The following is a 23,030-nucleotide window of genomic DNA, read 5'->3' on the forward strand; positions in this document are numbered from 1 at the left end:
CATATGTAAAAGAGAATAAGCTTTCACAGGCAAACGGTGGAACAATTAACACTTTGACAAATAATATGGTGGCATCAACCAACTTGACCGACGTTCAAGTGTGTTTCCAACAGTTTAGATAGAAAATATCCACCCTTTGTGAAAAGGATATATGAAATTACACCAAAAGGGAGAATGTTTTGCCTTTGAAATTCTAACCTTTACATAATTTTATATATATATGCATATAAGTATATATTATATACACTATTATACTATATGTATGAGCAAGCAATGAAGAGAGTCGGCTTTATGATATTTTGTAATATTTGTTACATTTCCATAGCGCAGACGGGTGGCAAGTAATATCCGAAGGGTTCGCCACAAATTTCTTGACGAGCTGGCGATATCTAAGCTTTTAGTATTTTACGCTTACCAATGAATGCCACGAAGGGTAGTTCTGTCTGGATATGGAAATCTCAGAAGTGTTGTGAGTGTGAGAATTTAACATTATTAAGAGCACAAGGACAATTACAATGTAAATACAAGTATGGCAGGATGGCAACCAGTAAGACCAGTAGAGGCTCGTTAGTGAAATTTAATTACAAACAAAATACGCATTTACCCACTGGAGAAATTGCATAAAGTCTTCCGAAGGGGTCAACTTGCGATTATACACACATTTTAAGGGCCAAGTGAATAGTTTGACTTTGAAGAAACTTTTAATGGGGGACTTTCCTTTATGCGTTTGATTTTCTGCAGCCGTAAGCTTTCGGTGTATAAGTATATTAGATGCTTTCGAATGATTATAAAGTTGTTATGTAATCTATATGGAATACGGGAGATACATATATCTGGTGAATTCGAAAAATATATGTATTTATAGTTGACGGTAAGAAATTTAATACATGTAATATTGGCCGAACTTTCCCACTCATTGAGAAATGAATTTATTCTACGCAAAGCAGAGACTCCTACAAGTTTGAGTTGTCTGCAAATGAATCAATACACTCGGTCACCTATAAAGAAAAGTTGTATAGATTCGTTGGAAAATGAGATCAATTCAGATCCTACGAAATGATATGAACACCTCTGGCCATCATATGTGGTAATTACACCTTATAATAACGGTAGTTGTGTGGATACATTTCGAATTGACCAAGGACAGATAAAATCACTTTAGTAAATTCGATTACTTAAAGATTCTGTCCTGTTTAGTTGCTATGATTGTCAGTCAAATAAGGTCTAAAAGACAGTATACCGTTTTAGTTCCTTGTGGGGATTCCGGTTCTAATGTAACGGATTTCCGGTACCTACTTTGAATATGTAATTCTGTGGCATTATAAGCGATTTTTTTTTCTTTGAAACGGTCACCTCTGCTTAGCGGTTTAACTAGAATCGGAAATATGATATTATATTTTGGTTTCTTACAATTTCTGTCTGGCTGGTTTATAAAGGACTCGCTGAACCCTTGACTTGTGTCTGAACATTATTTCATCAGAGAAGTACGATTGACTAACGGTACAAAGGTTAATGATATGGATTGTGATGGAAACTTAGCCGATGGGATCAGAACCAATTTTTGTAGTGGGTTCCAACACCATCAAATATGTGGTCAGTAATGATGAAAGAAAGTAACACGAGCCTTACATTCGTGAGCAAAGCTAATGCTTAGCAGGTGTCTTCTGAATATATTAAAACAGGTAATCAACCACCATAATAGTAATTAGTACTTATGTTAGTATTATCAAGACTGTCATTGCAGACTGAGATGTCATAAGCAAATTCGATATTTGGTCGATAGCGAACTGACAGTTCTGCGACCTTTTGATGTATACACTAGTACATTTGAACGATATATGCGCAAAAGAAAATAGGTACGGTGCTTGTGGCCTGGTGTAAAACAAAATGTGCATCTGAGATGTTGACAATGAATCAAGTATCGGAATTATGGTTTCTTGGAACTACGAGATTTTTTCACATTACACTTCAGCAGCTTGCCACTAAGAAAATAAATACCAGCAAATAAGCGCTGCAAACAGCGAGTGGTCAATCTGTTAGCGGTGTTTATTTATTTGCGATTCTGGCAATAAACAGCATGATGCCGCAACATGTATCGCGGTTGGACGTGCCATGCAACATTGTTGCGTAATAGAAAGCAACATGTGTGAGCAAGTGTTTGTGTGCGTGTGTGAGCATTGGAAGTTTTCATGCACGAGAAGTAAGTAGCACACAACTTTCGTGCTATTTGCCGCTAATTTCTTATACAACTTATCTCTGCCTATGTATGTATGTATGTATATATGTGTGGTGTGTGTGTGTGTGTGTGTATGTTTCTTTTGGGTTGATTTTTATGTGCGTTGGGGATTTGAACTTACCTCTTGAATTTGTTGCTGCGTCTGCGATTTTTTGGAACGCGTCCAAATACGCGGCGATTGCCTGAATGGCGGCACTGTAAATAAATCGAGATAAAAAACATTAAATTTAATTTGAAAATATACACATGTACGTATTTATAATATAACTGTATATAGCTCATATCAACGGAAAACGAAAATTGCTGTGCTATGAGACTTCTCAAATATTTTGGCCGCTTCTTTGTTACTCATTTTATTTGAATTTTTGTTCTTTATTAAATGGAAATTGTTTTGCGGTGACGATTTTACACAGAAATGCTTTGCTATATTGTTGGCCGTCAAAGCTTTTTTAATGTAGCAAATTCGTATTAAAAAATGGCACAAGTTTTAAAATGTATGAGTACGTGTTTATAAAAATACAAATTTTGATAAATTTTTTTGTTTCAAATTTTCAACGCATTAAATAACACTTATTATTATTATTATCTGAATTATTAAAATATTATTATTATCTGGTGTGAAGAAGTTTGTATGGCAGCTATATGCTATAGTGGACCGATATCGGCGGTTCCAACAAATTATCCGCTTCTTGGGGAGAAAAGGACGTGTGGAAAAATTCAAATCGATATCTCAAAAACTGAGAGGCAACTTCGCGTATATACAAACAGATGGACGGACGGATGGTCCTAAATCAACTGAGATCGTTATGCTGATCATTTATATATGTATGTTTATATTTTATAGGGTCTCTGACGTTGCCTTCTGAGTATTACAAACTTCGTGACAAACTTAATATACCCTGTTCAGGGTATAAAAACAAAAGAAAAAAAAAGATACAACTCAAATCTTGTCCCAAATACAGTTTACAACGAAAACGGAAATTGGTATTTATTTCTCCACATATTTTTTTTTTAGCTCGACAGCGGTGCTCCAATTTCTTTAACTCGTCTGAAAAATACTTTCTCTGGAGATCTACAAAGTAGGTCTCCATAGCGTCGATAAAGCACTCTTTCGCCTAAAATTTCTGCCGCGAGGAATTGAATATGAAGAAGAGTTCAGTTTTGCCCTTCTCTAGGTGTCCGTTATACTAAAATCAAATTTAATCCGGACTGACAAAAGCAAATTTCATTTTCACGTATTTAAGCACAAAACTTTATTATCGCCTTCCAAATAAGCTCCTAAACCAATAGAAGCATGCCAACGTTTAATGCAATATTTGATACAATTTTTATAAGCCATGGCTGGGATGACTGCAGTGACATCAGCGAATTTTGGTTTTCTCGGTTTCGGCTCATTTTTGGAGCGCAATCCGTTAGATTTTTGGACAGTTTCGAAGTCACATCACGATCTTCACTGAATGCTTTGTGTCACTTAAACACTTGTGTTAGTGATAAAGTGGGGAGTCTACACTACTGCAACATTTTCATTTCGCTGGACACACAAAATTTCAAGCAAACTCGTTGTTCTATTTCTTTTTTTAATGTAAAAATCGCCAGACAAACCTTTCGCGTTGTAAATAAACAGTTGTCGAGCACATACTAATTAACATATGGAAATAAAATGTTTTTGTCGATTAGGTGAGTCCGCAGTTTAAATAGACTAGTCCGGGTCAAATTTGATCAGGTGTACAGAGCTCACACAAAACGGTAGTTAATAGGACAGTCTTCGCCTTCTTCGGAGCATGGTCTCTCATGTTGTATTAGTGGATCTAAGTTTTGTCAACGATCATGAAACGATATAGAACGTTCCTAGGATTGCGCTCAAACATCGTCAAACGCTGCAGTTACATGATAGTAAATGTCCCTTACAATAGTAGTGACAGCAAGCGGAGAAGTGATAAATACTTAGAACCGCCTTCGTATACGCCCATTTTTCAAAAACTCTAGTTTTCGAAAGCCGTTACAATGATTTTATCAGACAAATTTACTTATTTTCTTCAATTCCAAAAAACATTGTTGTTTGTCCTAAACTTTATACTATGATTTTTCGATTACTTAGACACAAAAACGAAAAGAAAATACTTTTTTTTTGGTATGAAGTTTGCTTTTGCGATAGTTATAATAATAATACACTTTTTTAAAAATTTTAATTAGTTTTAATGCATTCAAAAATACCGCGAGATTGGAGTGGAGTTTTTATATTCAGAGAGTGCCTCCAGATGGCACTCAAGTGATAAATAACGATCAGGTGTTTCGTACATATCCAGAAAACGTTAAAATGTCATCGAGAAAGTGTAAATACGATGCTAATGCATTTTATTATATATGTGGTGAATTTATGAAAGTTAGAGACACTAAATATGAGTTAAAGTCATGTCAAGTTCTCTGCGATGCCTATGAAGCATATTTTGACTGTACTGTTCGAAATCAAGATAAATCATGGACTCCACATGTTGTTAACGTGGTTATTGTAAAAGATGTTTGGAAGGTGAGCGATTTTTAATTGAGCGGCAAGCAAAATTTTTGAAGGTCATATATTTTTTTTCGTGTATTTGTGACTTCGTGTATTGTGACTTTCAAGTCGAGGTCAAAATTCGTGTTGACCCGTGTTACTTTATGTTTCTTAATACAAATATTTTATATTGCTTTCAATGCTGGCTTCTCCCTTTTTATGCCAATATTTTCATGATTTTCAACACGCCATCAAAATAATTTTTCTTTCATTATTAAATCATGTTTTCGGACAAAGGCGGTCTTTACTTTCTTTAAGGGATATTTTTATCTTCAATTGACTCATTCGCGGATATTTGAGGTTTGGGAGCAGGAAAAAGTCAGAGAGCAAAATATACCGAATAAAGCGATTGAGTAATGGGCTTTTTTTTTGCTTCGGTACCTCAACTCTGCCTCCGATAAATCTCGCACGCTAAAACAAGTAAAATCAACCATCCTAACGGAATGCTAAATCTTCAGAAGTATTTTTCTTGTCTGTCGAAGCAAAATTTGTAATATTTAGACTCCATCACCTATCAATCGATCGTTATGCATTCAACGAACTTCACTTCAGCGATCGTTATATCGAATTTATATATATGTATATAGAGTATAGGCGACCCTATTCCAAGATCACATTTTTTTATTTTATCTTATCTAATATAATAAAATTTTTGTAATACGAATCTTATAGCGATCTTAATTGATTATATTTGGAATAGTAAATTTTAGCGTTAAATTATTCATGAAACATAAATTATTCTTAGTTAGTTACAAAAGCTGTAGTGCGAACCTAGCGCTCATCTGCGTGTCTATCCGCTTTTTACTTCACGATTATTATACTTTTTCTATACTACTGAACGATTAGTAAGTAAAAGTATCTGAATGTTTTCCACTTCAATTTCGTTTCATATACGGCTCTTAACACAAATATTTCAAAAGGTGTTGCATAATACAAGTAATTTACCACTAATGCAATAATTTTCCCTTACCCGACCATAAATTGATTTTCCTGGGTTTAGCGAGAAGTAGGCAACTTCTCATTAGTCAAAAGACATACATAACATATATGTATACATATGTATAACCAAAAGTGGGCTATGAATTCCACATTCTCCCATGGTAACCTAAACAATTGAGGTCAAGTGAAAATTTACACTTTTCCACTTGAGTCATAAATTACTACTTCAACATTCCAGGTTCATTTACTACGCCCAAAAAGCGAAGGCATACATTCATATGTACATGTAAATTTGAACTCGTGGAAGGTTTAGGAGATATTTGCCACTCAATATTGATTCGTCTTTTGTTTGTTTATAATCTAAACATACGAACGATCATCCACACTATAAACAATTTCAGCAATGAAACAATAACTGAATTTCTATTATTGCTAAGCGCACAAGATTTTAGAGAGAGAGAAAGAGATAGAACAGCGATGTGAAGTGGTTGGCAAACACCTTACACACTTACCGTAAACATTGATGCAATTTCGTGGCCTTGGTAACAAAGTCTTCCCACAGCGGCGATGTGTTCTGGAAATAAGAGAGAGCAAAAGTTATGAAGGCATCAATGAAAAGAAGTGTTATTGTAGGTAGTTAAACTTTTTAATAAAAAGTACTTGTTTTCGTATAAAATATTAGCGTTTTCAAAATTCTTTTTAAAGAAGATCACTGAAATAAGAACTACTTCCGAGGTCTACGAAGTGTAAGTCATCTCTCCACATCGTTAACGTGAATGTCATCTGAAAAAAATTTCCATATGAGCACTTGATTTTGATCGTTCAGTTTATATGGCATCTATATGCAAAAATGGTCCAACATCGGCAGTTCGAACAAATGAGCAGCATCGTGGAGAGAAAAAGGCATGTGCGAAATTTCAAATCGATGGCTGAATCGAATCAGCACGTTATGCTGATAATTTTAATATATATTTTAAGGGGTCTTCTACGTTTTCTTCTGGGTGTTACAAACTTCGTGGCAAATTTAATATACCATGTTCAGGGTAAACACATTTTAAAGAGCATAAGCATTGAACAGTTGGCAGAGGCTCTCAGCAGCAGTTATGAGTCGCTCAACACATTTTGGTGATTTTTATTGTTAAAAGCGCATTATCGTCAGAGATCCTTAATTTTTGGCTTAAAAAACGTCAAGTATAAAACACAACAGAGCTGTTTCCCAACGAAATGCTAATAAAATCCATCACTCAGCCAGCTTATTCGAAAAAAATTACTCTCTCTATTTTTTTGTTCTTGAAACAGAAATACTCGGTTCGAGGAACATACCATTAATCTAATAAGACCATATAAAGTTAATTTTTGAACTAACTCTGAAAATAGACACCGGGAATGCCTTTTATGAACGGCTCATTACAGATTTATATTAAAAAATTACGAAAATTACGATATTTTCTGTCTGTTTTAACGGTAGCAGAGCTCATAGGTATGTATACACTTGTATATACATATATGTATTACAGCATCACCTTGTTAACGAAATTAATAAATTAAATTTCATATTAAATTTAATAAAGTTTTACTCACGATACCAACAGTCTCCCACTATTAATTAAATTATGAGCTTTTACAAAAAGTATTTCGCGCAAAATTCACAAATTAAATTCGCAGACAACAGTTACGTGTGAGCGGTGCAGGGCCCTCAACAGCGGAGGTGGATAATTGAGCGCAAAAGCGTATTCGCTGACAACAAAGGAGTAACTTTTTGGACAGCAAGAGTGCAAGAGGACAGCAAAAGCAACAACAACCACAATATACGTTATATGATAAATTCATAAAAATTCAAAAAAAAAGAAAGTGAAAATGTATATAAATTGTTGTTTTTGTTAAGAGTAACAATGATTTACGCGCTGCTGGAATGTGAACTAAAATAAAAGAATGACGATATGGCGCACTGGAGCAACTTTCCGGTAGCTAAGTGATGGAAATTTATTGCTGCGGAAACCCGCTGGGCGAAATTCAATGCGAGAGCAGGAGAGAGGAAATGCGTAAGAGGTGTGGGGTAATATATGGTGTATTGTTGAGTGAAATGTAACATTCTCACGGCTTGTTCGAAGCCGTCAATTTCATATATTAATTGCAGAAAAGTAAATAAAAATATAAACAAACGAAATTTTCGGAAATAAAATAAAGTGCTTCTGTTGTTATAAATATTTCAACCATTGTAACCGTTTCCTTCCAACTCGTTTAAAGCGCTTTTTATTTGAGTTTATGAGCTGATACTCAAGCCTAAATTGAGTAAACTTTTGCGCATTACAATAAGTACCTTAGCCCCTATACAAATTCTCTTGTTATCGGAATATGCGCCTAAAAGTGTGCTATAAAAGTTAACATGCACACATTATTGGTGAAAATGTGTGGCTTATCTGAAACGAACAATGGGTTTTTGAGTGGTTTTGAGTTACCGAGAAATTGAGCAATTTTCATAAAGGCTCGCACATTATGTCCACTTTTATCAGTAATTATGTCGTAACACGTCAGGTTAAAATAATTTTAACTACAAAATGAGCAAACCTTTTGGTAACACACTTCGTGGATTGCTATGAGTGGCTTACTCTGACCGAGAATTCAAAACGATCACCAAAAGTACAATACAATCGAAATAATACGGTCACTTAATTTTGTTAAATATGTTAAATAACGAAAATCAGAACCGACAGTAAAGCAGCAATACTAGCGCTGAACTCGCTAACTGTGTGCTTAAAGTTAGTCAAGGAGTGTCTGTCCTCACTAGATATAGCATCAAGCTACTTCATTATCACACTCGTTTGAAAACTGCTTATCCGATTAGCTAGTATGAGAGGACAACCTCGAAGTACGAGTTGGATTTCCGTTGTCATTTAGCGCTCTAGCACTGGAACTATGGACCTTGCCTGCGCTAAGTAGACGTTGGTAGACGACCAGCTTATGTGCGACTGCAAAATCCCTTTAGCTTAAAGTAGAGGGCAGAAGATTTACAGAACTACTTGCCTTTAGTAAACTTTTTCCTGCCGCAATCGTACTTCTAGTAGTGGAAGAATGTGTGTGGAAACAAGACTGAGATTGGTACATCTCCGCCGTCTTACCGTCGGCGAAGCAGAAGACATAGCCGAAACTGAAATTAGCCGCCTTCACAAATTTGTGTTAGGCTCAAAGCGCTTTGCCGATTTCTGAGGGTATTTTGATCAATTATATCAGAGTTTTAGATACCATAATGAACCAGCGTTCCATGCTGTCCAAATGAGATCCCTGTTAGGATCGACTTCTTAACCTTAACTTAATCCGATGTAGACCATTTTTAAACTGTATTTTAAGGATATCCAAATATTGTTATCTACTAAATTTAGACACGAATACTCCACACAGTGATTTTTCGTACAAAATTCAAACCAATTTTCGTAGCTTAATTTGTGGCTTAGTTCTAGTATTATAGAAGTTTTTGCTCAACAATATTTTTTCGGCGGGGCATTGGCCCGATTTTGGCCGTCTAAATACGAATCTCTTGAAAGTACCAAGGGTCACGTATACCAAGTTTTGTTGCAATCGAATGGGTATCTACAATAGTATTTATAATTACTATGTACTTGTAGGTATGAAAAATTGCTTGCGAACTACAGTTACTTGATTGAAAATTGACGTTTTCAGAGGAATATATGTACTTACATGCAATTTTTCCACATCATATATTCAAATGTATATGTATGTATATATAGGTTAGAATGTGAATATCACCTCCCACATTTCTTACCGCGTTCATCAATAACAAATTACAATAGTTTATAATAAATAAATAAAAAAACGTATACATACACGGATTCATAATAAATGTAAAAGCATATATTTAACTGTGATAACAACTGTCAATCAACTTGCTGCTCTTTTAATTCTCACCGACCATTGGCTGTAATTGAATTGAGCTCAATGAGCAACTAATTAAGCGCGAAAGGCAAAAATCAATGCAGAAGAAATTGCATTCCTCATTTTTCTTATTTTTATAAGCAATCAAAGCAGCCCGGAGCGAACAAGCAACGATCTACGTGTCCAAGTAGGTGAAGTAATTAAAAAAGGTGGCAAGCAAAAACAAATGTGTAATATTATCAGCACAAGTGTGTGTATGTGTGCGTGTGGAGGCACCGGATTGCATTATCACGGGTCAGACGACAAGCAAATGACAGCTATCACAACTTTATTGCACATTAACGACCAGCGATGTCAGTGCACGTTTTGATTGGAAAAAGTGAATAAATACACACACACAAATATAGGTATATATGTCTCTATAAAAAACTAAGATGAAAATTAAATGCATTTAAAAATAAAATTTAATTAAAAACACCGCTGTGTGATTACACACATATCTAGGTTTATGGTTGTATGCAAAGGCGATGGGTAGTAAACGCATATCTTGACAGCTGTCAAACGGATATAGAAGGCTTATAAAGTAGCAGATTGGTAATGAAAAATGAATCCACTAAGATAACCATAAACGCAAAAATCATTTGTGAAACCAGCCAAATCAACAGCAAACCTGAATATCCATGACGCCAAGATAACGCTATGTATTTGATGGATCAAAAGGCGTGCTGTATTATTAGCTTCTCAAACCGTGTGAAACCGTTAATGGGGAACGTTACCAACAATAAATCATCAAAATAAAACGAGCCATTCCCGATTAACGCCAGGAGTTTGCGACTAGACACGGAGTAATAATTTTCAATCAATAATCACGACAAGACTTGACCTCATGCTGTAAGACCGGTTGAGAACTATTTGGTAAACAGCGACTGGGAATTTTTGCCTGACATGCCTTACAGCGCAGACCTTGCCTCCTTTGACTATCAATTGTTAGGGTCGATGCAGAATGCACTCATTGTAATACGGTTCACATTAAAACAGGGTATCAACAAGAAAAAACGTTAACTTTTGGTTGCGCCGAAGCTATAATACCCTTCACAAATACAAAGGCCCCTTACAAGAACTTGATTCCGAACGTTCAATTTGTATGGCAGCTATATGATATAGTGATCTGATCTGACCAACTTCTGTGGAGAATAATTTGTTGCCTTAAGCAATAACTCGTGCCTAATTTCGTGAAGATACCTCGTCAAATGAAAGAGTTTTCCATACAAACACTTGATTCCGATTGTTCAGTTTGTATGTCAGTTATATGCTATAGTGGTCCGATATCGGCCGTTCCGACAAATAAGCAGCTTCTTTGTTAGAAAAGAACAGGTGCAAAATTTCAGATCGATAGCATAAGAATTGAGGGACTAGTTTGTATATATACAGACAGACAGACAGACATGGTTAAATCAACTCAGCTCATCATGCTGAGCATTTATGTATATATTTTATAGGGTTTTCGACGTTTCCCTCTGGGTGTTACAAACTTCGTCGCAAACTTAATATACCCTGTTCAGGGTATAAAAATTGGCTTGATTCATTCTAGGCCGCCAAGCCGGTGCAGTTATTTTGGAACGAAATCCACATATTGCCAAAAAGTCGAGGAATTGATATAGCTTTGGATGGGCAGCACTTTGAATATTTAAGAAAATCATGATGTTTCTCTTTAAAAAACGGTGTTTAAATTTTGACGAATATATGATATGTATGTAGTTAGAGACCCAATACATACAGGAGTAATGATATATATATATTTTTTGAGAATAAAAAGTTTTACAATTTTCTCTAAATTCTATTTTTTACTAGCTCAAAGACAATTCAAGTCATAGAAATCAATAATTATTTAATTGAAGTAAATAGTCTTCAATCATGATATTATACTGTAGGCCTTGCCCTTCATTTCGAAGACGCATATCCGTATTTTTTCAAGTTTTTAGGATCCAGATTTGAATATGGAATACAATCAGAACATGTTTTCGTTTAAAATGCTGTAATATGTAAAAACAAAACCGGAAAAAACGACGTACTACTGAAGTTATAAGCAAAAATCCATGGTGAATGCCGAGAAGATATACCGTCAAAATAAGAGGACTTGTACGGCAGCTATATGCAATTTTAGTCCGATCTGAACCATTTATTCGAAGATCGTAACGTTGCCGTGGAAAATAACCCATGTCAAATTTCGTGAAGATATCTCGTTAAATAAAAAAGTTTTACATAAACAATTTTTTTTGGATCTTAAAGTTTGTATGGTAGCTATGGTGGTACGATATCGGCAGTTATGACAAATGCGCAGCTTCTTGGTAAAAAAAGCATGTGTGCAAAAGAACGATATCTCAAATACAGACTGGCGGACATGGCTAAATCGATTCTACTCGTCGCGCTCATCATTTATATACTTATATTTCATAGGCTCTGAAACGTTTCCTTCTGGAAACTCTTAAATTTCGTGGCCAGCTTAATATAATATATTCTGTTCAGGGTATAAAAACAACAAAACCACGAACGCAATAAAACAAACTTATTTTAGAATTTTTAAAAAGCAAGGATGGACGATTTTCTTAATTAAAGTAAGTTAAGTATAGTGAAGTGTCTAAGCACAGGTTGTATACGGAATTTTACCACACGTTAAAAGCACCTTCGAAAATGGTTTTCCATTAGCCGTTACCGGGAGAAACATTGTTTTTGCTATGTTATAGCGAAAATAGTGGCTTTGTTGCGAAGTTTATGCTTGATTGAACAGTAAAAGTTAATGCTAAACAATCTCTGACTGAACACTGATGAGGATTAGAATAGTTAAAGAAGTTATATTTGTAACCCGGAATTTTTATTTGGTTTTCATTTACATTTCAATCAATTCTAGAATAAATGATGAATCGGAATGATACTGAAAAAACTAATACTGTTATAGCGGTTACTTCTATTTATGTCGAATTATGTTTTAAGAAAAAGTATTTTGGTGTCATAAATTCGTAATTTCTAACCTCAAAATTATACCTTGGTTTGTTATTTAAAATGGTGTTGAAAAGATATAAATGGTTATGCAGCTGTATAGACACACACAAACATACGTATAAAATCCAAGACCAAGGTCGAAGTCATGCTGTGGGAACAAGCGAGGCTTTTGAGTTATTGGCAACAACCTTAATACATTTTAATTTGTACACCGATAGCAACAACTTAGTAAATAGCATTGACTACGACCAGATTTATAATGCTTTTCCACGACCCTGAATCCGTAGCTTAAAACTGAAAACTCTGTTTACCTCGTACTCATTCCGTCATCTCCCGCAAGTGCTTGCAGCAGGCCACGAGTAACTGCTACAAATTAAATGCCGGTGTGAGCAACAATTTACCACACACACACGCGCGCGCATTTACGCATAAAATCAATAACAAGAAAATTAAAGAAGAAATAAAAAAACAATTATAAAAACGTTGCTTGATACGAAAAAGTGAAAACGAGTTTCCGATAATTGCGAGAAAGAGTGAACAAATCGGTGTGCGCGTGTGTGTGTGTATGAGGTGGTTATAAAGAGGCGTTTAAGCCGCGGCGAAAACAACTAAAACATTGCACAAACAAAAACTAAAATCGAAATGTAAACATTAATGTAAAAAAAAAAAAAAAAAAAAAAACAATTGAACAAAAAACATACAGTCAACAGTGAGCAATTGTTGTTGTGTTTGTTGTTATGGTTGCCGCCACAGCAATGACGCCACCGCCGCAGACTCGATGGCAGCATTTTGCCCACGTTCTGGCTTTTATATAAATGTGAGATCTTTTTATGGCTAAAAAATACCAATCTCATGTCAGAAGCGGTTTTTACCATAACGGTTAGGATGCAACAATCGCTTTGCGACACAATTGCGAGTGCTGCGCGTTGGTTGATTACACAACAATTGACACTGAAAATTAGCGTTGCCAGCACGCTGCAATCAAATTTAAAAAAAAATGAAATAATACTGATCAAATATTTGTTATTTTCAACATTGATTTTTTGGTAGATCAACATATGTATATGGGTGAGTCAAAAACAAAAAAAAATTATTTTTGTTTTTCGCTTGCTACCCTGAAAAATATGTTCTTAGACATTTCTAGGAAAGTCTTGCAAAGTGTGAGCTCTTAATTGTAACGGGAAGGTCCTCCACCTTTGAGTTCTCTATTTTTCCTAATAACAGATTAAAAAATTCAAATCTCGCTTTCAACTACTTGAAAAAAATTCTCGTTTCGAAGAATTTGTAGGAAATTGAATGCACCACAAAAGAGTCTCCTGCGATTTTTTTTATTTTTTATTTTTTTTAGAAGATATTAATGATTGAAGTTTGATTATTTTAAGGCAATTTTTTTTTTCTTATGAATTTTGTAACTTAGAAAAAAATAATCAATATAAATCGGAAAACTCATAGTTTTGTAGAACATTTACTGCTCTACAAAAATGCTCTATCTGATACTAAGAAAAAAATATAAAACTGTAAGGCGGAGGATTTTTCCGTTACAATTATGAGCTCATACTTGGAGAGACTTTTTTAAAGCTGTCTAAGAACATGTTTTTCAGAGTACCTAGCGAAAAAAAAGCGTCCCAATCTAACATGTATGTTTGTAAAATTTCCTTGGAATCTACTTCAAATAAAAAAAATATATATCGAAGCAACTCTGTTCCACTTTGTTAAAGATTACTAAGGTCAAAAAGTTTTGCACAACACCTCTGTTTTATTATACAACTGATATTTTGTTAAAGATGAGAGATGATTTTGTTATTAAATGTAATTTTTGTTTCTAAAATTTTAAGATAATATTTTTTTTTAGTTAACTGATTTGATTTGTAGTCAACAGATTGTAAAAAGCCGCTTTTACAACGAGTATGGACTATAAAGCCTTCTTCGACTGTTAATAGATGATAACCTGTTGAATTGACATTTCTTTCCGTGGCCGGATAAAAAGCCTGGTTAATTCCGGATATGGATCACATATCTGAATCGATATAGGATTATAGCAAATGTATTAAGAGGGTATTATTCCAATCTACAATAGTAATTAAAAATAGTTTTCGTATTTCGATATTTTAAATATTCAAGAATATCTCCTTAAAAGGATTTTTCGAAATTTAAATTTCCGTTTTGCTTAGAACTAAAAACTTTGAAGGCATTTTTCTTGAAACACTTTTTTTAAGCGTTTGTCAAAAAATACTTAGTTCTAGTCAGCATTGATTTACGACTAACTTGAGACTTGTCATGAATTTTCTTTATAATATATATCCAAGTTTTTAATTAGTACTGTTTTAAAAAAAAAAATTGAAAAAATACCGAAAAATCTATATTTTTAGAAAACTGCCATTTTTGGATAAACTGCCCGTTTAGAAATGATATACTGACAGTTTAACTGATCTATATTGTGTATATTGGGACAACATGAACATTTTTTTATTCTCTCCTTCAATAACATGTAACTCTGAGAAAAAGTTTTTTTGCCTAAAACCCAGGCCCTTAGAATCGAAAAAACTCCGATATATGTATATTGAAATATTTTTTTTAAATATTTTATGGCTTTTAAAATTGTCTTGGAAACACGATTCTATAACTGTTTTGGAAGAAACAAAATGTCGAGAAAATTTCAGAGACACTTGCAAAGAATATAAATATTAAAATATTTTTAGTGAATGATTTTCACGGAGAAAATCGAAGATACGTGAAGGAAAACTTGCAAATTGCTAAAACATATTTTGCACTAAATCCACTAAAGCAGACAAAGTTTCCAAGCATGCAGTACTTAAGAAAACCGCTAAGTCTTTAAACAAGCATAATATTGACACAGTCGTTAAGTAAAATTGTCAATCCATTGATAATTGCTGTCTATTTAAAGTGTGTGTGTGTGTGCATGTGTGAGATATTCGACGAAAGGTGACTGTAACGTGCAACGCCCAAGGAGTTGGTTAGCCGACAAAGTTGACAGCACAATTGGCGCATAACAGCTCGTATATAGATACTGTCGTGCTTGACATATGGGGCACAAACAATAAATGTGTAAAAATGGCAAGCGATAGAGACACTAAATGTGGAGCTAAGAAGGAGAAAAAATTAAATAAAAAAAAAATAGATACATACATATGTGTCTATATATGTATATGACAGCAATAGGTGATATCACACTGGATAACGTGGTAAGGCGTCCCTCAGACAGCTAATTGGTAAATATGTATGCAACTATGAAACTTCGTCACGCTACACTGAAATTAACCAATCAAAGGAGGGCGAACGAAATGATTTAGTAAATTTGTAGACAGGGTCTATTAAACACATGTGGAGTTATAATTGTATGCCTTTTGGAAAGGATTAGAGACCATATCTTTATCGAAATTTTTAAAACGTTATATGGGTATATGGCTGGTACACATTTGGAGCCGAAATTGAAAAAAAAAAATATATATATATATATGTATGACTAACTTTGTAAAATACAGAAATTGAGAGAATATAGCGCGAACAATAAACCAAACTGTTTCCATTGTGGACCAACGAAGCTTACTATATACCCAGCATAATTCGCTGCTTTGATTCGACAGGTGTTAGTGCAGATTACACAGACTCTAATATGACCTCCACCGCAGTTGGGTTGAGTAATACATAGGAAAACTCTTAATAAACGCCAGCTCGGAATATTCTTTCAACTCGAACTTTTCCATTGCTCTATGTCTTATTGCTGTAAATCACGGATCATCGTTTTCCAAGCAGTTGCAACACTTTCTTTTGTAAGCGAATCCAATCCGTACCGCAAGTATTCTTACTGACTACCCAGTAATGACTGCTGCTAATAGTTTGAAAACGAATAATTCTGTTCTTTTTAAAAGATCTTTCTCAGAGTTTAGCCATCTAGCCCTACGAATTGTTGCAGAATTCATCTCCTGATATGTTCTAGTGATCATCAGAAGTACCTCTCGCTCATACTAGTGAAGAGATATACCATTTCTCGCCAATTCGTCCATTCTACTAGTTTTTGGGGAACCCAAATGTGAGAGAAAACAATTTACTCTTAAAGGGTACTTAAGTTCGTCTTGCACGGTCTTACGATACTAAGTCTACTCACTGACGGCGCTTAGATTAGCAGCCGGATTGTCAGACCATAGAGTAGTATTCAGAATCAAAACGGAGCATCGGTTTCATGAGTTGTATGATACGAATTAAAAAATTCAGTTTTTGAGCTATCAGTAATATCGAGCACCATCATGCTCATGAATAGTGATACCTTTCGAACAGAACAGACAGGACTCCGAATAAAATATATATCTATATATAATGAGGATTGAGGACAGTTACATCAATATATTTAGTAGGAAACATCTAAGAGACAAAACAAAAACCGAAAATCTAACTTTAGTACTGCAATTTAATTGTACCGTTATTAAATAAAATCTCTCTAATAAATATATATGCTGTCTTTTTGACGAATTTCAATGGTGGATTTAGTGTGTTTTTCACCCGAGTAATTACAAAATTCCACAGACATTGTCGTCCATTGGCAAATACTGACTGGAAAATTGGCAAATGCTCGTCAGCATGAGGCAAAGAGAAACAAAAGTAAGCAGTCTTGCAAGTAAAGTGAGTTGAAGCTACCGCATGGCCACGTCTCGCTTGCTGACTGCTGGCTGTCGGCTGTCCAATGTGCATGTCGACCCGGCGTGTGAAGCGCTTCCAATAGCCTACTAACATCCTACACGAATTTGCGTATCTATGGCGTATCACACACACAAACACATACGAACACACAGCCACACGGATAGTGGTGTTTGTGGGTATATTCAATTTGGCAGTGGGCTTTTCACTCCAACATTTCGCTTGTGGCAGCTGTAGCATGCAACAAGAGATACTATATTTATCTTTTCTCCATTTCAACGCGCCAACACTTGAAACGGTCAGTTAGGCCAAGAGGCAACCAACAAGCGGGCCAGACAGTTAAACACACTTAATGTGAGACGCGCGAAGAGACATTGACGGGGTCTTATGCATAGGCTCCTAGTCGACCCATTCAGCTGCAACTATGCAATCCCGACAACGAGGTAGCTCACCGACATAGGAGGCGGCCATTCAACCCCGCTACGTCTTCTGCACCCGATTTACCGCTTGGCCTATTCACGTTTTCGTTTGCCGATGTAATAATTTTCATATTCGCTTGCGAATTAATTTTCAAATGTTTTTCCATTTTTTCACTGACTCTTTAATTTTCTTGTTGTTGTTTGTTTTTTGTTTATCTTGCAGTTAAAGACTTGCTTTCGTGCTTGGCTATCGCGCGCACAAACGAGTTCAGCGGCCTACATTGATTTTTGGGTTATGTGCAGTGTGACAGCTCAACAGCAACAACAACTAAACAATAACAATAAGCTGTGCTCATAAGATAGCGCGCACACTCGCTCACTTTCCGCGTTGGACTATCACCGGCAATGGCCACGTCTCCCCACCGCCACACAGTCGAGACCCCTTTGGCGCCTTCCACGCTGCCGCTGTCGTCCTACTTACCAGGTTCAGCCATTCACTGAGTTGGCTCTTTAGTTGAGTAAGTAAGCGCTTTTAATGTTGTTGAACTTTTTGATTATTTTTTCATGCTTTTGGTTTTCTTTTTCGATCTTTTTCTCTAGTTTTTCATTCGGCTTTCTGCGTTGTTTTCGAGTTGCTACTGCAAGTTCTGTCGGTGTTTTTCTTTTTCGGTGAATGTAAGTACAAGGCGGCACAAGATATTAGCGCTGGTTCGGCTAGATATTCTTGTAGATTTGTATCCCGCTAGCCGTAAACGAACACACATTATGAGCGCGAAACGAGATTCTATGCACTGCGAGTACAACATTGCCCCTGACAAGGCTTTTCTCGTCTAGTTAAACACTTGACCCATTAAAATTTTGAAAGGTTATGTCTAAAAAGCATAAAGAATTGGCGAAATAGCCGCCTTCCACTCAGGCTAACAAGTACATGTCGAAAACGTTTCTTAGAAACTAGGCGAAGCTTGAGTATGCGCAAAAATGCTCCCGTTTGACTGAGCAAGTTTGAATGAGTTTGACATTTTAATGAGATCTGTGAGTTGGCCATAATTAAATAAAACTAACGCGTTGATTGATCCCAATCTTCTTCAATTAAATGGTTGTTGTAAATTCTTTTAGAATCGCAAGAGCATATAGTGGTTGTCTAAATATCACAAGAAAATATATGATACCAAGGGTTTCGGGCTGTACATTATTAAAGGTGACCAAATTAGTTACCGCTCTAGCGTTTAATATGGAGCGTTAGATGTAGCAGGCCTTGTAGGTTTGAGTGAGTTAGATAAAAGTCCGTGCTGTTGCTCAAAGTTCATCAAAAAAGAAAACTAACCATCAAGCTAAATATGATAACTGCAAGCAAACCCGACAAAGTAGAAACTTGATTTCGCGCATAGGTCTTCGATTTGTCTTAAATGTGGATCTTACAAAAAAGTGTAAAACAGGAAAATGTCGGTGTATTCTGCTGAAGTCTAGGAGTCTTCGATCCAAAAAGGTAATTTTTTACTGATTCGACGAAAATCAATAGAAAAGTCCACTTTAAAAACAACGAGAAAGAGTACAAATAAGGATATATGTCATGGTTAAAGTCCTACCTTGTGAAATGATCATACCATAATGAAAGTAGCATCATACTACTCATTGCACTCCATCTGTTTTGTAACGAAACAACTACAAAGGAGTATAGTAACTGGAAGGAATAAAATAAACAATGGGTATACATTGTCAGTAAAAGTAATAATCTGCGATCCTTATGAGAGGGAGACCTAGACCTCTTAGTCAGAAAGCCACACTTTCAAGTATTGTTTACATACCGAGGGACTATTTATACCGTCGGATGTAAATAATCAGAGAGACGAGCGGGGTCGATTAGGCTTGTCCGTCTGTCTGTAAGTCTGTATATACGCGAACTAGCACGTGAATTTTTTGTTATCGACCAGAAATTTAGCACAGATTCTTTTCGCACAAAGAAGCTGCTCATTTGTCGGAATCGCAGATATCGAGCAACTATAGCATATAGCTGCCATATAAACTGACCAATCGAACTGAAGTCCTTTTATGGAAAACTTTTTTATTTGACTAGATATCGTCACGAAATATGATAAAAAAATATTATTCGAGGCTTCGCTACAATCTCTAAAGAAATTGTTCAGATCGGACAACTATAGCATATAACTCCCATACAAGCTGAACGATCCAATTGAAGTCCTCTTATGGAAAACTTTTTTATTTGACTAGATATCGTAACGAAATATGGCATTGATTATTATCCAATATACAAGTATATCGCTATAATATCCGCAGAAATTGTTGTACAGATGGGACCACTATAACATATAGCTGCCATATAAAATTACATCGAAATCGAGATAAATATCCCTACTTTAGTCTGACCGTATATGCGTGAAAAAGTGGTACTCAATTTTTAATCAGGGGGGTCTTTAGAAGATGCAACCGCGGTAGCCATAAAATTTAGTCAAATAGAAATCTATATTTAGAAGTTTCAACATCTTACATACAGTGGGTAGGCTTTTTAACCAAAGCTGAATACATGTAAGTAGCGGACTAAAGACCTTCGCAAACTAGCTCAGCCACATTTCACAGTCAAGTACTTCGTCTTAGATAATTTCCAATCCTTCAGCATATACTAGTTATACATAAACATCTTGTCGTCTCCTTAATCTCCTGCCAAGTTCAGCTTAATGCTCATAAACACTTTGCTTGCAGCAAAGTGGATAATCGTAACGTCTTCAAAGGCGTCCAAGTGTTCGCAACGCAGAAAGGCGCTGCACAAAAAGAGCAGATTGCTCTTCCAGTATTTCGTAGTAAATAATCCTGCTTTGGCATTTTGTTTTTTGATATTGTCGTCGCTGCTGAATTTGTAGCACACAAAGACATTACAGTCATCAACTCGGAGCTGAACGCGCCCATTGTGTGTTCGCTGGCGTCTTTCATTTCAATGAATGAACGAACGAATGAATACAAAAGCGGATTTTTGTTGCCACAAAGGGTAGAGAGGGGAAAGGCGACAAGTAATTCAGATCACTTTGCTTGTTTGGCATCTTTTATTTTTGCGTTAGATTTCGGATTTTGACGACTGCAATTTGCTTGCAACACTATGCGCTGTGAACTGAAGGCAACTTGTTGCAAGTGCATGAACATATTGTTGTTGTAGATGTATGTATGTATATTTAATGATTGCATTACAATGAGAAGTACTCAAATGCGCACATTCATTGAAAACTCGGCAGACACGTCCAAAGAAACAAAAGCTCTGCGATATTTCGTTTCATTGCTTTGGAGCGTGCTTTTAATTACTTATGCCTTGCCACGTATTCCATACTTGTTGCTACCCAATTAATTTAATATAATTTATTGACATTAATGGATAACTGGATGTTCGCGAATTCATAATTGATACTGTTCGAGTTCGTAAATTTACGATGGATGGGCAAGATCGATCGAAAGGGATCATTAGAGCCACTTTTGCCAAAGAACCAGGACTATTTCATCGGTGCCTGGCTTGTCTGTAGTTTCATTGTAGAATAAATCATTATACCTGGCTGTGAAAAGACAGTAGGTCAGTAGGATCTGCAAGATACGTAAGGATATAGTGAGGTGAACAGAAAACGCATATACGGGTCAAATAATCGGTAAGCTCAGTTTTACAAAAAAAAAAAAAAACTGTCAATAGTTTTAAGAGACATCGACATACACCGGCGCTATATGATTTCTCAGCTAAAACCGTAGCAAGATCCATCATGTTCAGAAGTAATAAAAAATGTTCCACTTTGAGTAAGAGGAACTTAAAATACCGACCGATTGAATAGTTCAAAAATTTGTGACCATAAATAGTTTAGATGCGGGTTAAGGACAACCAGTTTCTTTTAAGAATAAAACGCTGCACACAGCAAGTTTGGAAACGACGATTGTGAACACCTGTTTGTCTTACTTCCTGATCTCAACAGAGTGCAATCGTGGTAAAAAAAAAACAAAGGTATTTTGGTTGATGGGATGAATTTGATCAATTATGTAAGCGACTCGAAAATTCGACCTCAAGTTTTCGGGTGAATAATGTGATTCAATGTAAACAGGGAGTAGTTGAAAAACTGAAAAATTAACCAATTTTCTTAAAGAAATAAACCAGTGACAGCAGCCGTTATCTTTAAATTCTATTTTTATTATCAAAATCAAAACACGATATTAATGGTTTTTGAAGGGACTTTAGTGATTAGGTTGAACCTGCCGTCATTTCGAAGGTGTAAAGTTTCTTAGGTGCTGTATTTTACTGCGCAGGTGGCAGCACTGGAACAATGACCACTGAAAGGGAAGTAGTAAGGGTTGAGAAGTAAATTTCTGAAAGCTAATATAGTGATCAAATCGGGTTTAAACATCCAGCTATATACGAATACATAAAACATTTGGCCAGGATATTTCTAAATACGTTTTACATATTTTCTCCTGCATATTCCCCCATATTAAACTTTGAAAGCCAGAAAAGAGAAAAGAAGTTATAGCTAGTCTAAAGTCTTATCTGAAGTAATTAACCTAAAATTTTTAAGTTATGAAATGCAGTTGGAAATTTTCAAGTAAATATATGCAAGTAAACGAATCGATCGGTTGTTGTTTCAAAACCGCTGACCGCTTCTCAATTTCTGCGGTTCAAGACAGCAAGCTAGCATTTCATCTTGGCTATGGCAAGCGCGCGCCGCTAAGCGCCACAAAGCAGTGCTTACCAAACCAACACTGGAGTTTATGACATTTACTAACACTGTACATCTTGGTAAACAAGCCAATTGTTGCATTTTACTTGTAAATTCAGTTTAATGCAATTTAATTGTATGTTGTTGTTGTTATGATGGCGTAATATGTATATCTGGTGGCTGACAGACGACAAGCGTAGCTGTCACAGGCGACGGACAAACAGAACGCCAGTTGTTCGCTATCAAAAAGAGTGTTGACAGCGGTTTTTGCACATTTGCCACAAACTGGAGCAAGCAGGCGGACAGACAGTAAAGACAGTCATTTATACTCACAAACACATACACATTATATTATATATGCTGTGATTTTGTGTTGACGGCGGCGCTTTTTTGCTTGCTACTTTACCTCTTATTGTTCATTGTTATAGCTTCCACCGCCGCGTTGTTGTTGTGGTTGCTGTCCGTCCATATCAACTTCACAGACAGTTCTTGTCTCTTGACTGACTGCTTACAGCTTTCTGGGTATTTAATTGTGGGCTGCCACAGCTTGTTAAAGTGTTGCAAAATTTCGGCTTCATCGCATCGCTTTCAGCTCAAGTCGTCCGCATGCAACACAATACCTTCGCGAATGCGAAGAACAATCGAAC

The 23,030-nt window shown here is 35.8% G+C and overlaps 1 protein-coding gene across 24 annotated transcripts in view; it reads right to left on the reverse strand.

The window, feature by feature from the left end:
- The window catches only part of mim (missing-in-metastasis), a 117,396-nt gene that overhangs the window by 31,274 nt on the left and 63,092 nt on the right, over positions 1-23,030 (reverse strand). For all 24 annotated transcript variants that reach the window (XM_070108566.1, XM_070108563.1, XM_070108565.1 and 21 more), the window contains 2 exons: positions 6,239-6,300; positions 2,358-2,431 (listed from right to left, as the gene is read on the reverse strand). In XM_070108566.1, coding sequence (XP_069964667.1) covers positions 2,358-2,431; positions 6,239-6,300 — 136 coding nt within the window. The remainder of the gene's footprint in view (positions 1-2,357; positions 2,432-6,238; positions 6,301-23,030) is intronic.

Source organism: Bactrocera oleae, chromosome 4, assembly GCF_042242935.1.
Source record: "Bactrocera oleae isolate idBacOlea1 chromosome 4, idBacOlea1, whole genome shotgun sequence".
Classification (NCBI taxonomy): domain Eukaryota; kingdom Metazoa; phylum Arthropoda; class Insecta; order Diptera; family Tephritidae; genus Bactrocera; species Bactrocera oleae.